The 16,643-nt window shown below is 44.5% G+C and overlaps 1 protein-coding gene across 1 annotated transcript in view; it reads right to left on the bottom strand.

Annotated features, from left to right (window-relative positions):
• AIFM2 (apoptosis inducing factor mitochondria associated 2) overlaps window positions 1-16,643 on the bottom strand; it is a 111,247-nt gene that overhangs the window by 10,305 nt on the left and 84,299 nt on the right. Inside the window, exon 5 of the mRNA XM_040437642.1 lies at window positions 9,188-9,280. Coding sequence (XP_040293576.1) covers window positions 9,188-9,280 — 93 coding nt within the window. The remainder of the gene's footprint in view (window positions 1-9,187; window positions 9,281-16,643) is intronic.

Genomic DNA, 16,643 nt, shown 5'->3' with positions numbered 1-16,643 from the left:
TCCTGCTGCTGGGTTGTTGCCCTCCTACGGCCTCCTCCACGTCTCCTGATGTACTGGCCTGTCTCCTGGTAGCGCCTCCATGCTCTGGACACTACGCTGACAGACACAGCAAACCTTCTTGCCACAGCTCGCATTGATGTGCCATCCTGGATAAGCTGCACTACCTGAGCCACTTGTGTGGGTTCGTAGACTCCGTCTCATGCTACCACTAGAGTGAAAGCACCGGCAGCATTCAAAAGTGACCAAAACATCAGCCAGGGAGTATAGGAACTGAGAAGTGGTCAGGTCACCACCTGCAGAACCACTCCTTTATTGGGGGTGTCTTGCTAATTGCCTATAATTTCCACCTGTTGTCTATCCCATTTGCACAACAGCATGTGAAATTGATTGTCACTCAGTGTTGCTTCCTAAGTGGACAGTTTGATTTCACAGAAGTGTGATTGACTTGGAGTTACATTGTATTGTTTAAGTGTTCCCTTTATTTTTTTGAGCAGTGTATATATATATATATATATATATATATATTATTTATTTGTGGTCATGGCTACAGATACTGAACTTGACATGATGGTGACAAAATAGTTGAACTATCCACATCCTACTGACTTAACTGAATGGCTTGGATTGTGCCCATAGCCATGAACGTGGGTAGGCCTATAAGGGGGCATACCCAGAGGAGAGCCAGTAAAAGGGGGAGGGAGGGTGGGTCACGGAAGACGCCCGTGTGGAAGGATGAATGCGTAGGAATTTATAGAGCCTCCACCCCTCCCACAAATACAGGCTGAAATCAGCATTGACAATTTGTGGTCATGGCTACAGATACTGAACTTGACATGATGGTGACGAAATAGTTGAACTATCCACATCCTGCTGACTTAACTGAATGGCTTGGATTGTGCCCATAGCCATGAACATGGGTAGGCCTATAAGGGGCAAAAAAAGCCAAGCAGGGTAGCTTATGATTTTATTAAATGCAAGCGATTTATAAGGCTAAATTACAGAAAGCTTCAGAAATTTCATTGTGTGGGTTAGGAATGTACCTGGTAAAGCACGATGATTGCCAGCGACTCATTTTACGGATAATATGGCAGGGTACATTGTGCTTGGAAGCCGCGGAGGCGGCCCCGATGCGAAACGAGTGCCCCGATATGGTTTTAGGGTCAAAACCTAACCCAGTTGCTAAAATGCGGAATTACCCAAGGTTACTATCAACTTATTTAAAACTTGGAAAGGGCACTACTTGTTGAAAGTTTGAAAATATTTAACTTGAACGGGAGGCCCGGTTTGTGATGTTTTAGTTGACGGCAGATATAAAATTTAATGGTCGTGATTTCATACTAGTTAGCTCCTAGTTAAACCTTTGGATTTGGGAGAGAAACTGGTAAATTCCCCTGGTCGTAGAAACCCATAGAAATAGATACATGGCAGCCTTAATAATCGTGCTGGGTTGGAGCCCAAAAGGATTACCGTCTAGGATGCTGCCAACACGGCCAGAAACTACAAGACCGGCTGGAACATCTTCAAAAAAATTTCCCTTCTCCATCCAAGGAACTGCACAGATTGTGCTGTTCCTTTCATATTGAATTCCTGCACTGCATTATTATCTCTCTTTACTATGTTGTTTCAATCTATTGTTCTCTGCTGCCATCTGCTGGCCGGAATTCGTATGCTGCACGCCTCGTTCGTTGTCTATAAAGTTTTTTCTCTGGGCGTGGTTTTAGCAGCCTTGGGCCTGGTCACTTCCTGTAGCCTTTTTCAGTGCTGCATTCTTTGTGACTGGAGACACACACCTTGGCTTGTGAAGGCATCAGTTTTTGACCAGCAGTAGCCTCAGCAGTTAGCCTCAGGAAAGACATCCGCATGACAGCATCTACTGCATTCCTGTATTGCATCACCGTATGTCACTGCTCTGGATCAAATAAACCCACGTTTGATTGCATCCTCATGTCTATGTCTGGGTCCATCTAACCTGAGCATCTGCCGGTCCGGTCTGCTCCACTGCTTGGATACGAAGGTAGGCCAGTCACAAAGTCATTATCAGTTACACCTTCATTCGCCTTCATGTGGGGACAGAACACAGATAAGACCACTTATTTAATGGCTTTTCTGGCTTATTGTCATAAACACCTTAAACTCGCTTACAATTCAATTAAATTATACTTGGCCGGGGTGCAATACTATTCAATGTTGAAAGATCCAATGTTGAATAAGGAGATCCCGATCCAGTTGGTCAGGAAGGTATTCCACATGGCCAAGTCTGCCATTGCTGGAATCCAGGAATACATGGGAGTCCTGCTCTGTGGCTGCCGGAAGTAGATCCAATAATCTAGACATAAAGGCCTTACCTTGGGGCATGATTCTAGTTGCAAAATTTAGCATGCCTAGCAGGGATTGTAACTCCTGTTTCATGAGAATTCTGGAATCCACAGATTTGGAGATAATCTCCTTGATTTTGATAAGCTTATCTTCTGGCAGTCTTGCTTCCATTTTTCTCTGTCTAGGACTATACCTAGGAAGGTTACTACCGTCGAGGGCCCTTCTATTTTGGATGGGGCGACCGGAATGTTAAGACTTGCGAATACTTGGAGGAGATTATTAAGTTTACAGGGTTTAATGCCGGGTTGTTATATCAACAGAAAATCATCTAAATAATGAATGACCATTGGGCATTCGCAGTGGTTTACCAGAATCCAATGTAGGGCCTGTGAAAACTGGTCAAATAGCCAAGGACTGCTCTTAGAACCGAATGTTAAGCAGTTTGCGAAGTAGTAGAGACCTTCCCATTTTATTCCATAAAATTTCCAAAGCTGTGGGTTGATAGGTAGCAGCTTGAAAGCATCCGTAATGTCTGCTTTGGACAACCATGCCCTTTTACCTGCCAAAAGGATAAGTGAGGTGAGGAGTATTTCATGGAGAATTCTTCAGAGGGGACTAAATAGTTGAGGCTAGGAATAGCTGAACCATGAGGGGCTGAGAGATCGTAGAGCAAACATTTTTTATTTGATAATTTTTTAGTAACAATGCCGATAGGGTTGATTCTCCAATAATCGAAAGGAACCGTGGAGTAAGGACCAATAAGGAAACCTTTTTCCACTTCTGCCTGAATTAAGGAATCTACTGACTTGGCATCATTGACTGCTGACATGAGGTTGGGACATTCCCAGGTGGACTGAGGAAGGGTAACGAGACCCATATGAAAACCCTCCGTGAAACCATCTAGCAAGAATTGTACATGGTGAGGGTTATGGTGGTCACGAAGGAGTATTAACAGCAGGTCCACGTTAACTACGCCTAGTCATTTATTCCTGGACGTTCTATGAGGGCAAACCAAAAGGGGGTGAGCTCTGAAGCAGGCGGAACAGACGTGGAATGCTCTGCATTGGTTGTAATTACATGTTGCCAGATTATAGTTATTGCAGACCTGGCTGCTACCTAAGAAGACTATGGGACAACCCAATTTATCTGTGCCAGTGTTTTGCCTTTGTTGGAACCCTGAGGGGCTTGCCAATGATCTACTTTGGGCCACCGAATGACTAAAATTCGGACACCATTCTGAGGAATGGAGAATCGACTGACATGAAGCGCACACTGGAGCTTTTAGCCCAGCGAAATGACGGCAAAAGAGTTCCATATGCAAGGATGCCCAATTGGTGACCCGCTGCAACTGGGCGAGAGCTGCCACGGCTTTTGCCTAAAAAGAACGGTGGTAATCATAGAAGGCGTGCCCTCTATACTTATGCCCCAAGTCAGTGACCCTATACAGGTATAGATCCAGCTCCTCCCGTCTCTCGGGGTGGGCTGAACAGATTATATCCCTGAATAGATACTCTGGGATAGATAATTTTTTATTCAGTCGGGCATCCCTTTGATTTGAGAACTATGGAAACATTTTTGCAAGTGATTGTTTTATTTTCTACTGTATCATGGGTGGCTATTAGAATGGCGACTAAGTTTACATCTTTCCCTTCCAAGATATCTCTTTTGATGCTATCTGTCACAAAATGGGACGGAGCTACTTCAGTCATGTTAAGGACCCTACCTGGGGACGTTGACTGGGACATGGAAGCGACTGGGAGAGGACGCTGGCTGCCGAACCTCTGGATTCCACCACCAGCAGCCTGTTCTGAATATCCGAGATTGACGAAGATAAGTTATTAATTGTGCCATGCAATTGCGTCAAAGACAATTGTATTGTTGACATTGACACTTGCTCCCTTGATGAGGAAGATGATTCGGATATTAAGAGTCTGTATAACTCCGCCTTCCGAGCAGAAGCTGGGTAATGGATCCCTCTTTTAATCAGTTCGGCAATAAGTTTGGGAACCGTCCAGCTCCTTACTGACGTATTGCTGGCATGCTCGGATGCCAGGGTTTCTGAAACAGACAAGGCTTCCTCGATATCTGGTGCAGAAATAGGTTACATGAAGAGTGGCATAGAAAACTAATGAAGCCCCTAACTAGAGCTTAACTCAGTAAATAATTAGATAACCAACAAAGCAACACTGAGAACTATTAAGCTAAAAAGGTATATTTTTATTAGACATATGGTTAAAAACATAGACAAAGAGATGACAGACAAGTGCAAAATAGTGCAGTACAATCCTGGGAGAGTTAATTCAGTATAATAGAGTAATAAGGTAAGCGACCAAAAAATATATATATATATATATATATATATATATATATATAAATGCCTGTATATAAAGAGGACTCCTATACAAGAGCTACACTTGAAAAAAGTCCACAGTGCAAATAAATGCATTCAGTATGAAAGTGCAAGTGCGTATATTCAGTTGTGACTAGGGGACATAAGGTATAAATCCTCAAGTGTGGCTCTTTCCAAAAGTGCAATTGTATCTATACCGGTACCCCCAGAGGAAGGTTTCAAATCGAAACGCGCGTCGGGGTGTGCAGTCTTCCTGTGGACTTGTTACTTCCATAACGGTATGTGACCTTGCTTTGTTTGGACCGCATGTTTCGCCATCATTGTTGCGGCCCTTTGCCTTTTTTGTACCATACATGGTCTTGCTATTCACCTCTTATCTCCTATATTGCACTTGCACTTTACCGCTTGTTACTTATAGCGGTATAGATACAATTGCACTTTTGGAAAGAGCCACACTTGAGGATTTATACCTTATGTCCCCTAGTCACAACTGAATATACGCACTTGCACTTTCATACTGAATGCATTTATTTGCACTGTAGACTTTTTTCAAGTGTAGCTCTTGTATAGGAGTCCTCTTTATATACAGGCATTTATATATTTTTATATATATATATATATATATATATATATATATTTTGGTCGCTTACCTTATTACTCTATTATACTGAATTAACTCTCCCAGGATTGTACTGCACTATTTTGCACTTGTCTGTCATCTCTTTGTCTATGTTTTTAACCATATGTCTAATAAAAATATACCTTTTTAGCTTAATAGTTCTCAGTGTTGCTTTGTTGGTTATCTATTCCTCGATATCTGACAGATGTGACATACTGAAACTGAAATAAGTAACTGTTAGCAGCTGTAGTTAAAACGACAATCATCCCCTTGACCGTAGAGAACCTTAAGCCCGTGTTTTGTGCCTAGAGGTTATTATGCGGCAGGGTGTTTATGCCACCTGGTGAGAGGAGATGAAGCGGATATGGTGTGGTACACTGGGAATGGTGACCCATGAATGTGGTAGACCCTAATGGAGAGAGGTTAAATACCTGATTTCCAAAACCTGGCGAGCAATACTTGGAATAAGGACCCTGGTCCTGGATTGTATTGTAGAGGCGATACCGTGACCGAAGCTTAAATGAGATAAGCATTTAGAATTTAGAGGGTGGCCTGGCGGAATAGACAGTTGATGGCGGGAGTGACCGACAAGCGAGACATGTGACCCTAGAGACAAATTTGAGGAAACCATTGAGATGAGGAGACATGGCCTGAACAGCGTGAACAGGCGGGAGACACAGATATGACGAAACAAGGCCTGCGTGACGTGAACAGGCGGGAGACATAGATAGGACAAACGTGGCCTGAATAACGTAAACAGGCTAGACAAATTTTGGGTAAATTTGGGATTTAAAAAAAATATTTAAATGAAAAATATTGGATGAAATTTACCACCATCATGAAGTACAATGGGTCACGAGAAAAAAAAAACCTCAGATTGGCTTGGATAAGTAAAAGCGTTCCAAAGTTATTACCACATAAAGTGATACAAGTCAAATTTCCAAAAAACGGCCTGGTCCTTAAGGTGAAAAATGGCAGGGTCCTGAAGTGGTTAAAGATATAAAGGAAAACTACTGAAGGACGAAACACATTATTAGGCAGGCCACATGTTTCAAGCAATATGGGAACAGAAAAGGATCTCTCTGCTGCTAAAAAGTGTCAAATAGTGCAATGCCTTGGACGAGGTATGAAAACATTAGCTATTTCACAAAAATTTAAGTGTGATCATTGTACTGTGAAGAGATTTGTGGCTGATTCAGAGCACAGAGAGGTTTCTGCCAGACAAATTCATCGGATTAAGGCCTCATGCACACAGTCGTTGTGCGGCCGTTCCGTGCATTGGGGACCGCAATGTTACATTTTTTTGCAGTGTGGAGGCACGGACAGAAACACCACGGAAGCACTCCATAGTGCTTCTGTAGGGTTCCATGCCTCCGTTCCGCCCAGCAGATCCGGATTGCGGACCCATTCAAGTGAATGGGTCCGCATCCATGATGCGGGGAGCACATGGCCAGGCCTGCATATTGCAGACCCGCTGTTTGCAGGCCGCAATACGGCCACGGCCGGGCAACGACCAAGTGCATAAGGCCTAAGAGAGCAGCTGCTAAAATGCCATTACAAAGCAGCAAACAGGTATTTAAAGCTGCTGGTGTCTCTGGAGTCCTGTGAACCTCAAGGTGTAGGATCCTCCAGTGGCTTGCAGTTGTGCATAAACGTAACTATTCAGCTACCCCTAACCAGTGCTCACAAGCATATATGGTTGCAGTGGGCCCAGACATACATGAAGACTAATTTTCAAACAGTCTTATTTACTGATGATAGATTGTCCAGATGGATGGAGTAGTGAATAGCCACCATTTCCCAACAAGACTGCGACTTCAGCAAGGAGGTAGCAGAGTCATGTTTTGGGCAGGAATCATGAAGAGAGAGCTGGTAGGCCTCTTTAGGGTCCCTGAAGATGTGAAAATGACCTCAGCAAAGTATATAGGGGGATATTTATCAAACTGGTGTAAAGTAGAACTGGCTTAGTTGCCCATAGCAACCAATCAGATTCCACCTTTCATTTTTTACAGCTCCTTTAGAAAATGAAAGATGAAATCTGATTGGTTGCTACGGGCAACTAAGCCAGTTCTACTTTACACCAGTTTGATAAATCTCCCCCATAGAGTTTCTGACTGACCACTTTCTTCCATGGTACAAAAGGAAGAACCGTGCCTTCCATAGCAAATTCTTCTTCATGCATGACAATGCACCATCTCATGCTGCAAATATTACCTCATTGACTGCTATGGGCATAAAAGGAGAGAAACTCATGGTGTGGCCACCATCCTCCCCTGACCTCAACCCTATTGAAAACCTTTGGAGTATCCTCAAGGAAAAGATCTATGAGGGTGGGGCAGTTCACATCAAAAAAGCAGCTGTGGTTATTCTGACATCCTACAAAGAAATTCAAGCAGAAACTCTCCATAATACAGAAGTTCAATGGATGCAAGAATTGTGAAGGTGATATCAAATAAGAGGTCCTATGTTAACATGTAACTTGGCCTGTTAAGATGTTTTTGATTGAAATAGCTTTTGATTTCAGTAAATGTGACCTCTTAATGGTATAAACTCAAGAAATGACCCTTTCAGTTCTTTACAACCTATAAAATAATGTTTTGAAACTCTATTGTGCATAATAATTTGGAACAGTGCATTTTTTTATTTTTTCAATTTTTGAAAAAAAAAATACTGTTATCATTGGGAGGTTTGTTCAATAAAATGTTATTTATACTCCATCGGTTGATGACTTGAAAATTACACTGACTGTCATTTGAAACAACCATTTAGGAGAATCAGAGAAAATATCTGCATAATAATTTGGAACCCATAATATATATATATATATATATATATATATATATATATACATACATACATACATATATACACACATACACACACACAATACAGACCAAAAGTTTGGACACATCTCATTCAAAGAGTTTTTTTATTTTCTTGACTATGAAGGCATCAAAACTATGAATTAACACACGTGGAATTATATACATAACAAACAAGTGTGAAACAACTGAAAATATGTCATATTCTAGGTTCTTCAAAGTAGCCACCTTTTGCTTTGATTACTGCATTGCACACTCTTGGCATTCTCTTGATGAGCTTCAAGAGGTAATCCCCTGAAATGGTCTTCCAACAGTCTTGAAGGAGTTCCCAGAGATGCTTAGCACTTGTTGGCCCTTTTGCCTTCACTCTGCGGTCCAGCTCACCCCAAACCATCTCGATTGGGTTCAGGTCCGGTGACTGTGGAGGCCAGGTCATCTGGCGCAGCACCCCATCACTCTCCTTCATGGTCAAATAGCCCTTACTTTCAAAGTTTTCCCAATTTTTCGGCTGACTGACTGACCTTCATTTCTTAAAGTAATGATGGCCACTCGTTTTTCTTTACTTAGGTGCTTTTTTCTTGCCATAATACAAATTCTAACAGTCTATTCAGTAGGACTATCAGCTGTGTATCCACCTGACTTCTCCTCAACGCCACTGATGGTCCCAACCCCATTTATAAGGCAAGAAATCCTACTTATTAAACCTGACAGGGCACACCTGTGAAGTGAAAAACATTTCAGGGGACTACATCTTGAAGCTCATCAAGAGAATGCCAAGAGTGTGCAAAGCAGTAATCAAAGCAAAAGGTGGCTACTTTGAAGAACCTAGAATATGACATATTTTCAGTTGTTTCACACTTTTTTGTTATGTATTTAATTCCACATGTGTTAATTTATAGTTTTGATGCCTTCAGTGTGAATCTACAATTTTCATAGTCCTGAAAATAAAGAAAACTCTTTGAATGAGAAGGTGTGTCCAAACTTTTGGTCTGTACTGCTATATATAAATTATTTTAGTTAAACATATTTTAGTAGCACAGGAAGAAGTTAATATTGAAAACAAAAACTACAATATTCTACCTCTTTTTCAGGATAGTCAGTTTTCACCTCTGCAGCCATTTCAACTCCAGCTGAGCCTCCACCAACAACCACCACATGTTTAGCCTTTTGGACCTTGGGAGGGGGGAAAAAAATTGTACAATTTATGTAATGTTCTGATAAACTATGATAAGGCCTCTTTCACACGGGCGTCCTGGATTTGCTCCGGATGCGTCGCGCGTGCATTGCGGGAAACCCGCGCGAGTGTGCACGCAATTTCAGTCAGTTTTGACTGCGATTGTGTTGTTCAGTTTTTATCATGCGGGTGCAATGCGTTTTGCACGCACGTGCTAAAAAACTGAATGTGGTTCCCAGATCCGAACCCAGACTTCTTCACTGAAGTTTGGGTTTGGGTTAGGTGTTCTGTAGATTTTTTTATTTTCCCTTATAACATGGTTATAAGGGAAAATAATAGCATTCTTAATACAGAATGCTTACTAAAATGTCGATTGAGGGGTTAAAAAAATAAATAAAAAATAACTCACCTCCATCCACTTGTTCGCGCAGCCGGCATCGTCTTCCTTCTTCTTCTTTCAGGACCTGCAAAAGGACCTTTGATGACGTAATCACTCTCACCACGAGGTGAGCGTGGTGATGTCAGCTCAGGTCCTGCTGAATGAAGATAGAAGGATTACGTCATCAAAGGTCCTTTTGCAGGTCCTGAAAGAAGAAGAAAGAAGACGATGCCAGCTACACGAACAAGTGGATGGAGGTCAGTTATTTATTTTATTTTTTTAACCCCTCAATCAACATTTTAGTAAGCATTTTGTATTAAGAATGCTATTATTTTCCCTTTTAACATGGAAAATAATACAGTGAATTTACTTTGATGGGGTCCGGGGTTGCTCATCCCTATCATCTCCTAGCAACCATGGGTAAAAAAATCACACCGCATCCGCACTTACTTGCAGATGCTTGCGATTTTCACACAGCCCCATTCATTTCTATGGAGCCTGCGTTGCGTGAATATAGAACATGCTGCGATTTTCACGCAATGCACAAGTGATGCGTGAAAATCACTGCTCATCTGCACAGCCCAATTTAAGTGAATAGGTCCGGATTCAGTGCGGGTGCAATGCGTTCACCTCACGCATTGCACCCGCGCGGAATTCTCGCCCGTGTAAAAGGGGCCTAACTGTATAGTCAATATCTATTATGGGGTATATTCAGATAGCAGATTTGTCTTATTCATGGCATCATTCATCTGAATTAGGCTTCCAGAAATCCAAGTGCTTGCTGCAGAAAAAAAATCTTCAGATATATGGAAAAGATTTAGGCCCCTTTCACACGGTCGAGTATTCCGCGCGGATGCGATGCGCGAGTTGAACGCATTGCACCCGCACTGAATCCTGACCCATTCATTTCTATGGGGCTGTGCACACGAGCGGTAATTTTCACGCATCACTTGTGCGTTGCGTGAAAATCGCAGCATGCTCCTCTTTGTGTGTTTTTCACGTAACGCAGGCCCCATAGAAATGAATGGGGTTGCGTGAAAATCGCAAGCATCCGCAAGCAAGTGTGGATGCGGGTCGATTTTCACGTACGGTTGCTAGGAGACGATCGGGATGGGGACCCGATCATTATTATTTTCCCTTATAACATGGTTATAAGGGAAAATTATAGCATTCTGAATACAGAATGCATAGTAAAATAGGGCTGGAGGGGTTAAAAAAAAATATAATTAAACTCACCTTAATCCACTTGCTCTCGCAGCCGGCATCTCTTGTCTTTTTTGCTGTGTGCAGGAAAAGGACCTGTGGTGACGTCACTCTGGTCATCACATGGTCCGTAACATGATCTTTTACCATGGTGATGGATCATGTGATGGACCATGTGATGACCGGAGTGACGTCACCACAGGTCCCTTTCCTGCACACAGAAAAAAAGAAGACAGAAGAGATGAAGCTGCGCGAGCAAGTGGATTAAGGTGAGTTTAAATATTTATTTATTTTTTTAACCCCTCCAGCCCTATTTTACTATGCATTCTGTATTCAGAATAACCATGTTATAAGGTAAAATAATACAATCTACAGAACACCGATCCCAAGCCTGAACTTCTGTGAAGTTCGGGTTTGGGTACCAAACATGCGCGATTTTTCTCACGCGAGTGCAAAACGCATTACAATGTTTTGCACTCGTGCGGAAAAATCACGCATGTTCCCGCAACGCACCCGCACCTTTTCCCGCAACGCCCGTGTGAAAGAGGCCTTACTGTACATTGCTAAAATATTTGTTAACAGAAGCTGGCCCAACTATCATCACCGACATCCCAGTGATCAGCTATTGGGGATGCTTCATCTGATTAGACATCTAAAAAACAGACACCTAATCTGAGCCCTACAGAGTAAAGTACTCTGCTGCACTGTATTGTGGGGGGAATTTTTGCAAGAGAACATTGCAAGCAATGCAAATCAGGATAGCATAATCTGTATAGACACTGACACTGTATAGACACTGAGCCAGCAAGATGCTGCTAAGTAGTAAAGTCACAGCAAAAAAGCCGAATACATGCTTTGACCCACAGCTGTAATACATGATGCAATATCGGTAGGTGCTAGTGACTATGCAAATGCCTTGGTTGCTGATAATCCGCTGAACAGTTGTAAAAACTGAAATATGTGAACCGGACTTGATGTGCATGTTGCCATAATCCATGGTTCTGATAAAATAATTATTCTCTAGTATTCAGAAGACTTGTAGTTGTAAGTAATTTTTAGCAAATGTTAGCTTTTACATAACTATGACTTACGTCAATGCAAGACAATCCAAAGTATCACTAGAAGTAGCATCAGTGCACTCCACATCAGGCTCCAAAACAGGCAGTGTCCAGACTCCCAAAGCTCTTAGTGTCTCAGGCCACCAGCTAACAGCCAAGAGGTTCCCTGAGTAGGACTTTGGTAGGTCCAATGTTCAACTTGCCCATAGGGCCCCAATTTACTTCTGGTTGGACCCTGTCCTGCAGATATTGCTTCAAAGCACCAAGTAGCCACTTTCTCTGCTCTGAATAGAGGCCATAGCCACCAGCCCTGGGTTTGATGTTCAGAAGACTAGCAGACTGTTACTGCAACAGCTGCTCTATACTTGAAAAACTTCTCTACTGTAGTGCCCCTGACTGCCCTCACTAAATAGTGGCTTACAAAAAGATGGAGGTTGGTGAATCCTCCACCTGCCCAGCAGCATCACTCTTCAGACACTGCACCACCCTTCCCTCCTGCCTTTGCAGGTCACAGCTGGGAGTCAGGATGTACAGGACGGGGAGAGGTAAGGAGATTGCATACAGTAATCCTGTAGTGATCTGTCCTGTGCTCTCCACCCGCCATGGCCCCCATATGTGGGTTGAGAGGATTAAAAAACCAGCATGACTTAGGTCCAGCCACCTACAAAAATGTTAAAGGGCCCTTAAATTAGGTTGATTATCAGTAGGGATGAGCGAACCCGAACTGTATAGTTCGGGTTCGTACCGAATTTTGGGGTGTCCGTGACACGGACCCGAACATTTTCGTAAAAGTCCGGGTTCGGTGTTCGGCGCTTTCTTGGCGCTTTTTGAAAGGCTGCAAAGCAGCCAATCAACAAGCGTCATACTACTTGCCCCAAGAGGCCATCACAGCCTTGCCTACTATTGGCATGGCTGTGATTGGCCAGTGCAGCATGTGACCCAGCCTCTATATAAGCTTGGGTCACGTAGCGCTGCACGTCACTCTGCTGATTCAAGCATAGGGAGAGGTTGCAGCTGCGACGTTAGGGCGAGATTAGGCAGATTAACTCCTCCAAAAGACTTAATTCTGTGATCGATCTGCAGCTGTGGATCATTGAAGTGCTAATATCGACTTGCTCACTTTTTTGAGGCTGCCCAGAGCGTTTTTAGATCACTTTTTTCTGGGGTGATCGGCGGCCATTTTGTGTCTTGTGGTGCGCCAGCACAAGCTATCACCAAGTGTATTTAACCATCAATAGTGTGGTTATTTTTTGCTATATCCTACATCAGCTGCAGGCTGAGCCTGTGTCACCGAAGTGCATTTAACCATCAACAGTCTGGTTATTTTTTGGCCATATACTACATCAGCTGCAGGCTGAGCCTGTGTCACCGAAGTGCATTTAACCATCAACAGTCTGGTTATTTTTTGGCCATATACTACATCTGGTGCAGGCTGAGCCTGTGTCACCCAAGTGCATTTAACCATCAATAGTGTGGTTATTTTTTGGCCATATACTACATCAGGGGCAAGTTGAGCCTGCCACCCAGCGCCTAAAAAATAGACCTGACATTTCTATTCAACTTTCTATTTAACTAGTTTCTGCTATATGAGGCCTACTTGAAATCTATCCCAAAAAGGATATCTTACATTGAAGTTGCTGATAGTGTCATTCAGAAAAACCTAACACACACGCTACCGTGCAGATACAAGTCTAATTCTGTGATTAAACCTATACCTGTCACACAGCGCAAAAAAAAAACAGGCCTCATATTTCTATTCAACCAAATCTGTACTGTTTTAGCTGGTCAAGTTATTTCTAGTGACCGTAAAAGCACATTTTTTGTTCTGGGTTGAAAAACTATTCCCAAATTTGCCATTCTCAAAATAACTAGTTTCTGCTATATGAGGCCTACTTGAAATCTATCCCAAAAAGGATATCTTACATTGAAGGTGCTGATAGTGTCATTCAGAAAAATTTAACACACACGCTACCGTGCAGATACAAGTCTAATTCTGTGATTAAACCTATACCTGTCACACAGCGCAAAAAAAAACAGGCCTCACATTTCTATTCACCCAAATCTGTACTGTTTTAGCTGGTCAAGTTATTTGTAGTGACCGTAAAAGCACATTTTTTGTTCTGGGTTGAAAAACTATTCCCAAATTTGCCATTCTCAAAATTGTGGTGAACGGGAACAATGAGGAAAACATCTAATAAGGGACGCGGACGTGGACATGGTCGTGGTGGTGTTAGTGGACCCTCTGGTGCTGGGAGAGGACGTGGCCGTTCTGCCACAGCCACACGTCCTAGTGAACCAACTACCTCAGGTCCCAGTAGCCAGCAGAATTTACAGTGATATTTGGTGGGGCCCAATGCCGTTCTAAGGATGGTAAGGCCTGAGCAGGTACAGGCATTAGTCAATTGGGTGGCCGACAGTGGATCCAGCACGTTCACATTATCTCCCACCCAGTCTTCTGCAGAAAGCGCACAGATGGCGCATGAAAACTAAGCCCATCGGTCTGTCACATCACCCCCATGCATATCAGGGAAACTGTCTGAGCCTCAAGTTATGCAGCAGTCTCTTATGCTGTTTGAAGACTCTACTGCCAGGGTTTCCCAAGGGCATCCACCTAGCCCTTCCCCAGGGGTGGAAGAGATAGAATGCACTAACGCACAACCACTTATTTTTCCTGATGATGAGGACATGGGAATACCACCTCAGCACGTCTCTGATGATGACGAAACACAGGTGCCAACTGCTGTGTCTTTCTGCAGTGTGCAGACTGAACAGGAGGTCAGGGATCAAGACTGGGTGGAAGACGATGCAGGGGACGATGAGGTCCTAGACCCCACATGGAATGAAGGTCGTGCCACTGACTTTCAGAGTTCGGAGGAAGAGGCAGTGGTGAGACCGAGCCAACAGCGTAGCAAAAGAGGGAGCAGTGGGCAAAATCAGAACACCCGCCGCCAAGAGACTCCGCCTGCTACTGACCGCCGCCATCTGGGACCGAGCACCCCAAAGGCAGCTTCAAGGAGTTCCCTGGCATGGCACTTCTTCAAACAATGTGCTGACGACAAGACCCGAGTGGTTTGCACGCTGTGCCATCAGAGCCTGAAGCGAGGCATTAACGTTCTGAACCTTAGCACAACCTGCATGACCAGGCACCTGCATGCACTGCAGTGGAGTAAACACCTTAAAAACAAGGAAGTCACTCAGGCTCCCCCTGCTACCTCTTCTGCTGCTGCCGCCGCCTCGGCCTCTTCCTCCGCCTCTGGAGGAACGTTGGCACCTGCCGCCCAGCAAACATGGGATGTACCACCAACACCACCACCTGCGTCACCAAGCATCTCAACCATGTCACACGGCAGCGTTCAGCTCTCCATCTCACAAACATTTGAGAGAAAGCGTAAATTCCCACCTAGCCACCCTCGATCCCTGGCCCTGAATGCCAGCATTTCTAAACTACTGGCCTATGAAATGCTGTCATTTAGGCTGGTGGACACACACAGCTTCAAACAGCTCATGTCGCTTGCTGTCCCACAGTATGTTGTTCCCAGCCGGCACTACTTCTCCAAGAGAGCCGTGCCTTCCCTGCACAACCAAGTGTCCGATAAAATCAAGTGTGCACTGCGTAACGCCATCTGTGGCAAGGTCCACCTAACCACAGATACGTGGACCAGTAAGCACGGCCAGGGACGCTATATCTCCCTAACTGCACACTGGGTAAATGTAGTGGCGGCTGGGCCCCAGGCGGAGAGCTGTTTGGCACACGTCCTTCCGCCGCCAAGGATCGCAGGGCAACATTCTTTGCCTCCTGTCTCCTCCTCCTCCTACTCAGCTTCCTCCTCCTCTTCTTCCACCTGCTCATCCAGTCAGCCACACACCTTCACCACCAACTTCAGCTCAGCCCGGGGTAAACGTCAGCAGGCCGTTCTGAAACTCATATGTTTGGGGGACAGGCCCCACACCGCACAGGAGTTGTGGCGGGGTATAGAACAACAGACCGACGAGTGGTTGCTGCCGGTGAGCCTCAAGCCCGGCCTGGTGGTGTGCGATAATGGGCGAAATCTCGTTGCAGCTCTGGGACTAGCCGGTTTGACGCACATCCCTTGCCTGGCGCATGTGCTGAATTTGGTGGTGCAGAAGTTCATTCACAACTACCCCGACATGTCAGAGCTGCTGCATAAAGTGCGGGCCGTCTGTTCGCGCTTCCGGCTTTCACACCCTGCCGCTGCTCGCCTGTCTGCGCTACAGCGTAACTTCGGCCTTCCCGCTCACCGCCTCATATGCGACGTGCCCACCAGGTGGAACTCCACCTTGCATATGCTGGACAGACTGTGCGAGCAGCAGCAGGCCATAGTGGAGTTTCAGCTACAGCACGCACGGGTCAGTCGCACTGCGGAACAGCACCACTTCACCACCAATGACTGGGCCTCCATGCGAGACCTGTGTGCCCTGTTTCGAGTACTCCACCAACATTGCCAGTGGCGATGACGCCGTTATCAGCGTTACAATACCACTTCTATGTCTCCTTGAGAAAACACTTAGGGCGATGATGGAAGAGGAGGTGGCCCAGGAGGAAGAGGGGTCATTTTTAGCACTTTCAGGCCAGTCTCTTCGAAGTGACTCAGAGGGAGGTTTTTTGCAACAGCAGAGGCCAGGTACAAATGTGGCCAGACAGGGCCCACTACTGGAGGACGAGGATGAGGAGGAGGTGGAGGAGGATGAGGATGAAGTATG

The sequence above is a fragment of the Bufo bufo genome, chromosome 6, assembly GCF_905171765.1.
Source record: "Bufo bufo chromosome 6, aBufBuf1.1, whole genome shotgun sequence".
In the NCBI taxonomy this organism is placed as follows: Eukaryota; Metazoa; Chordata; class Amphibia; order Anura; family Bufonidae; genus Bufo; species Bufo bufo.
The sequence above is the reverse complement of the archived record's forward strand: the minus strand, read 5'-3'. Positions and strand labels throughout refer to the sequence as shown.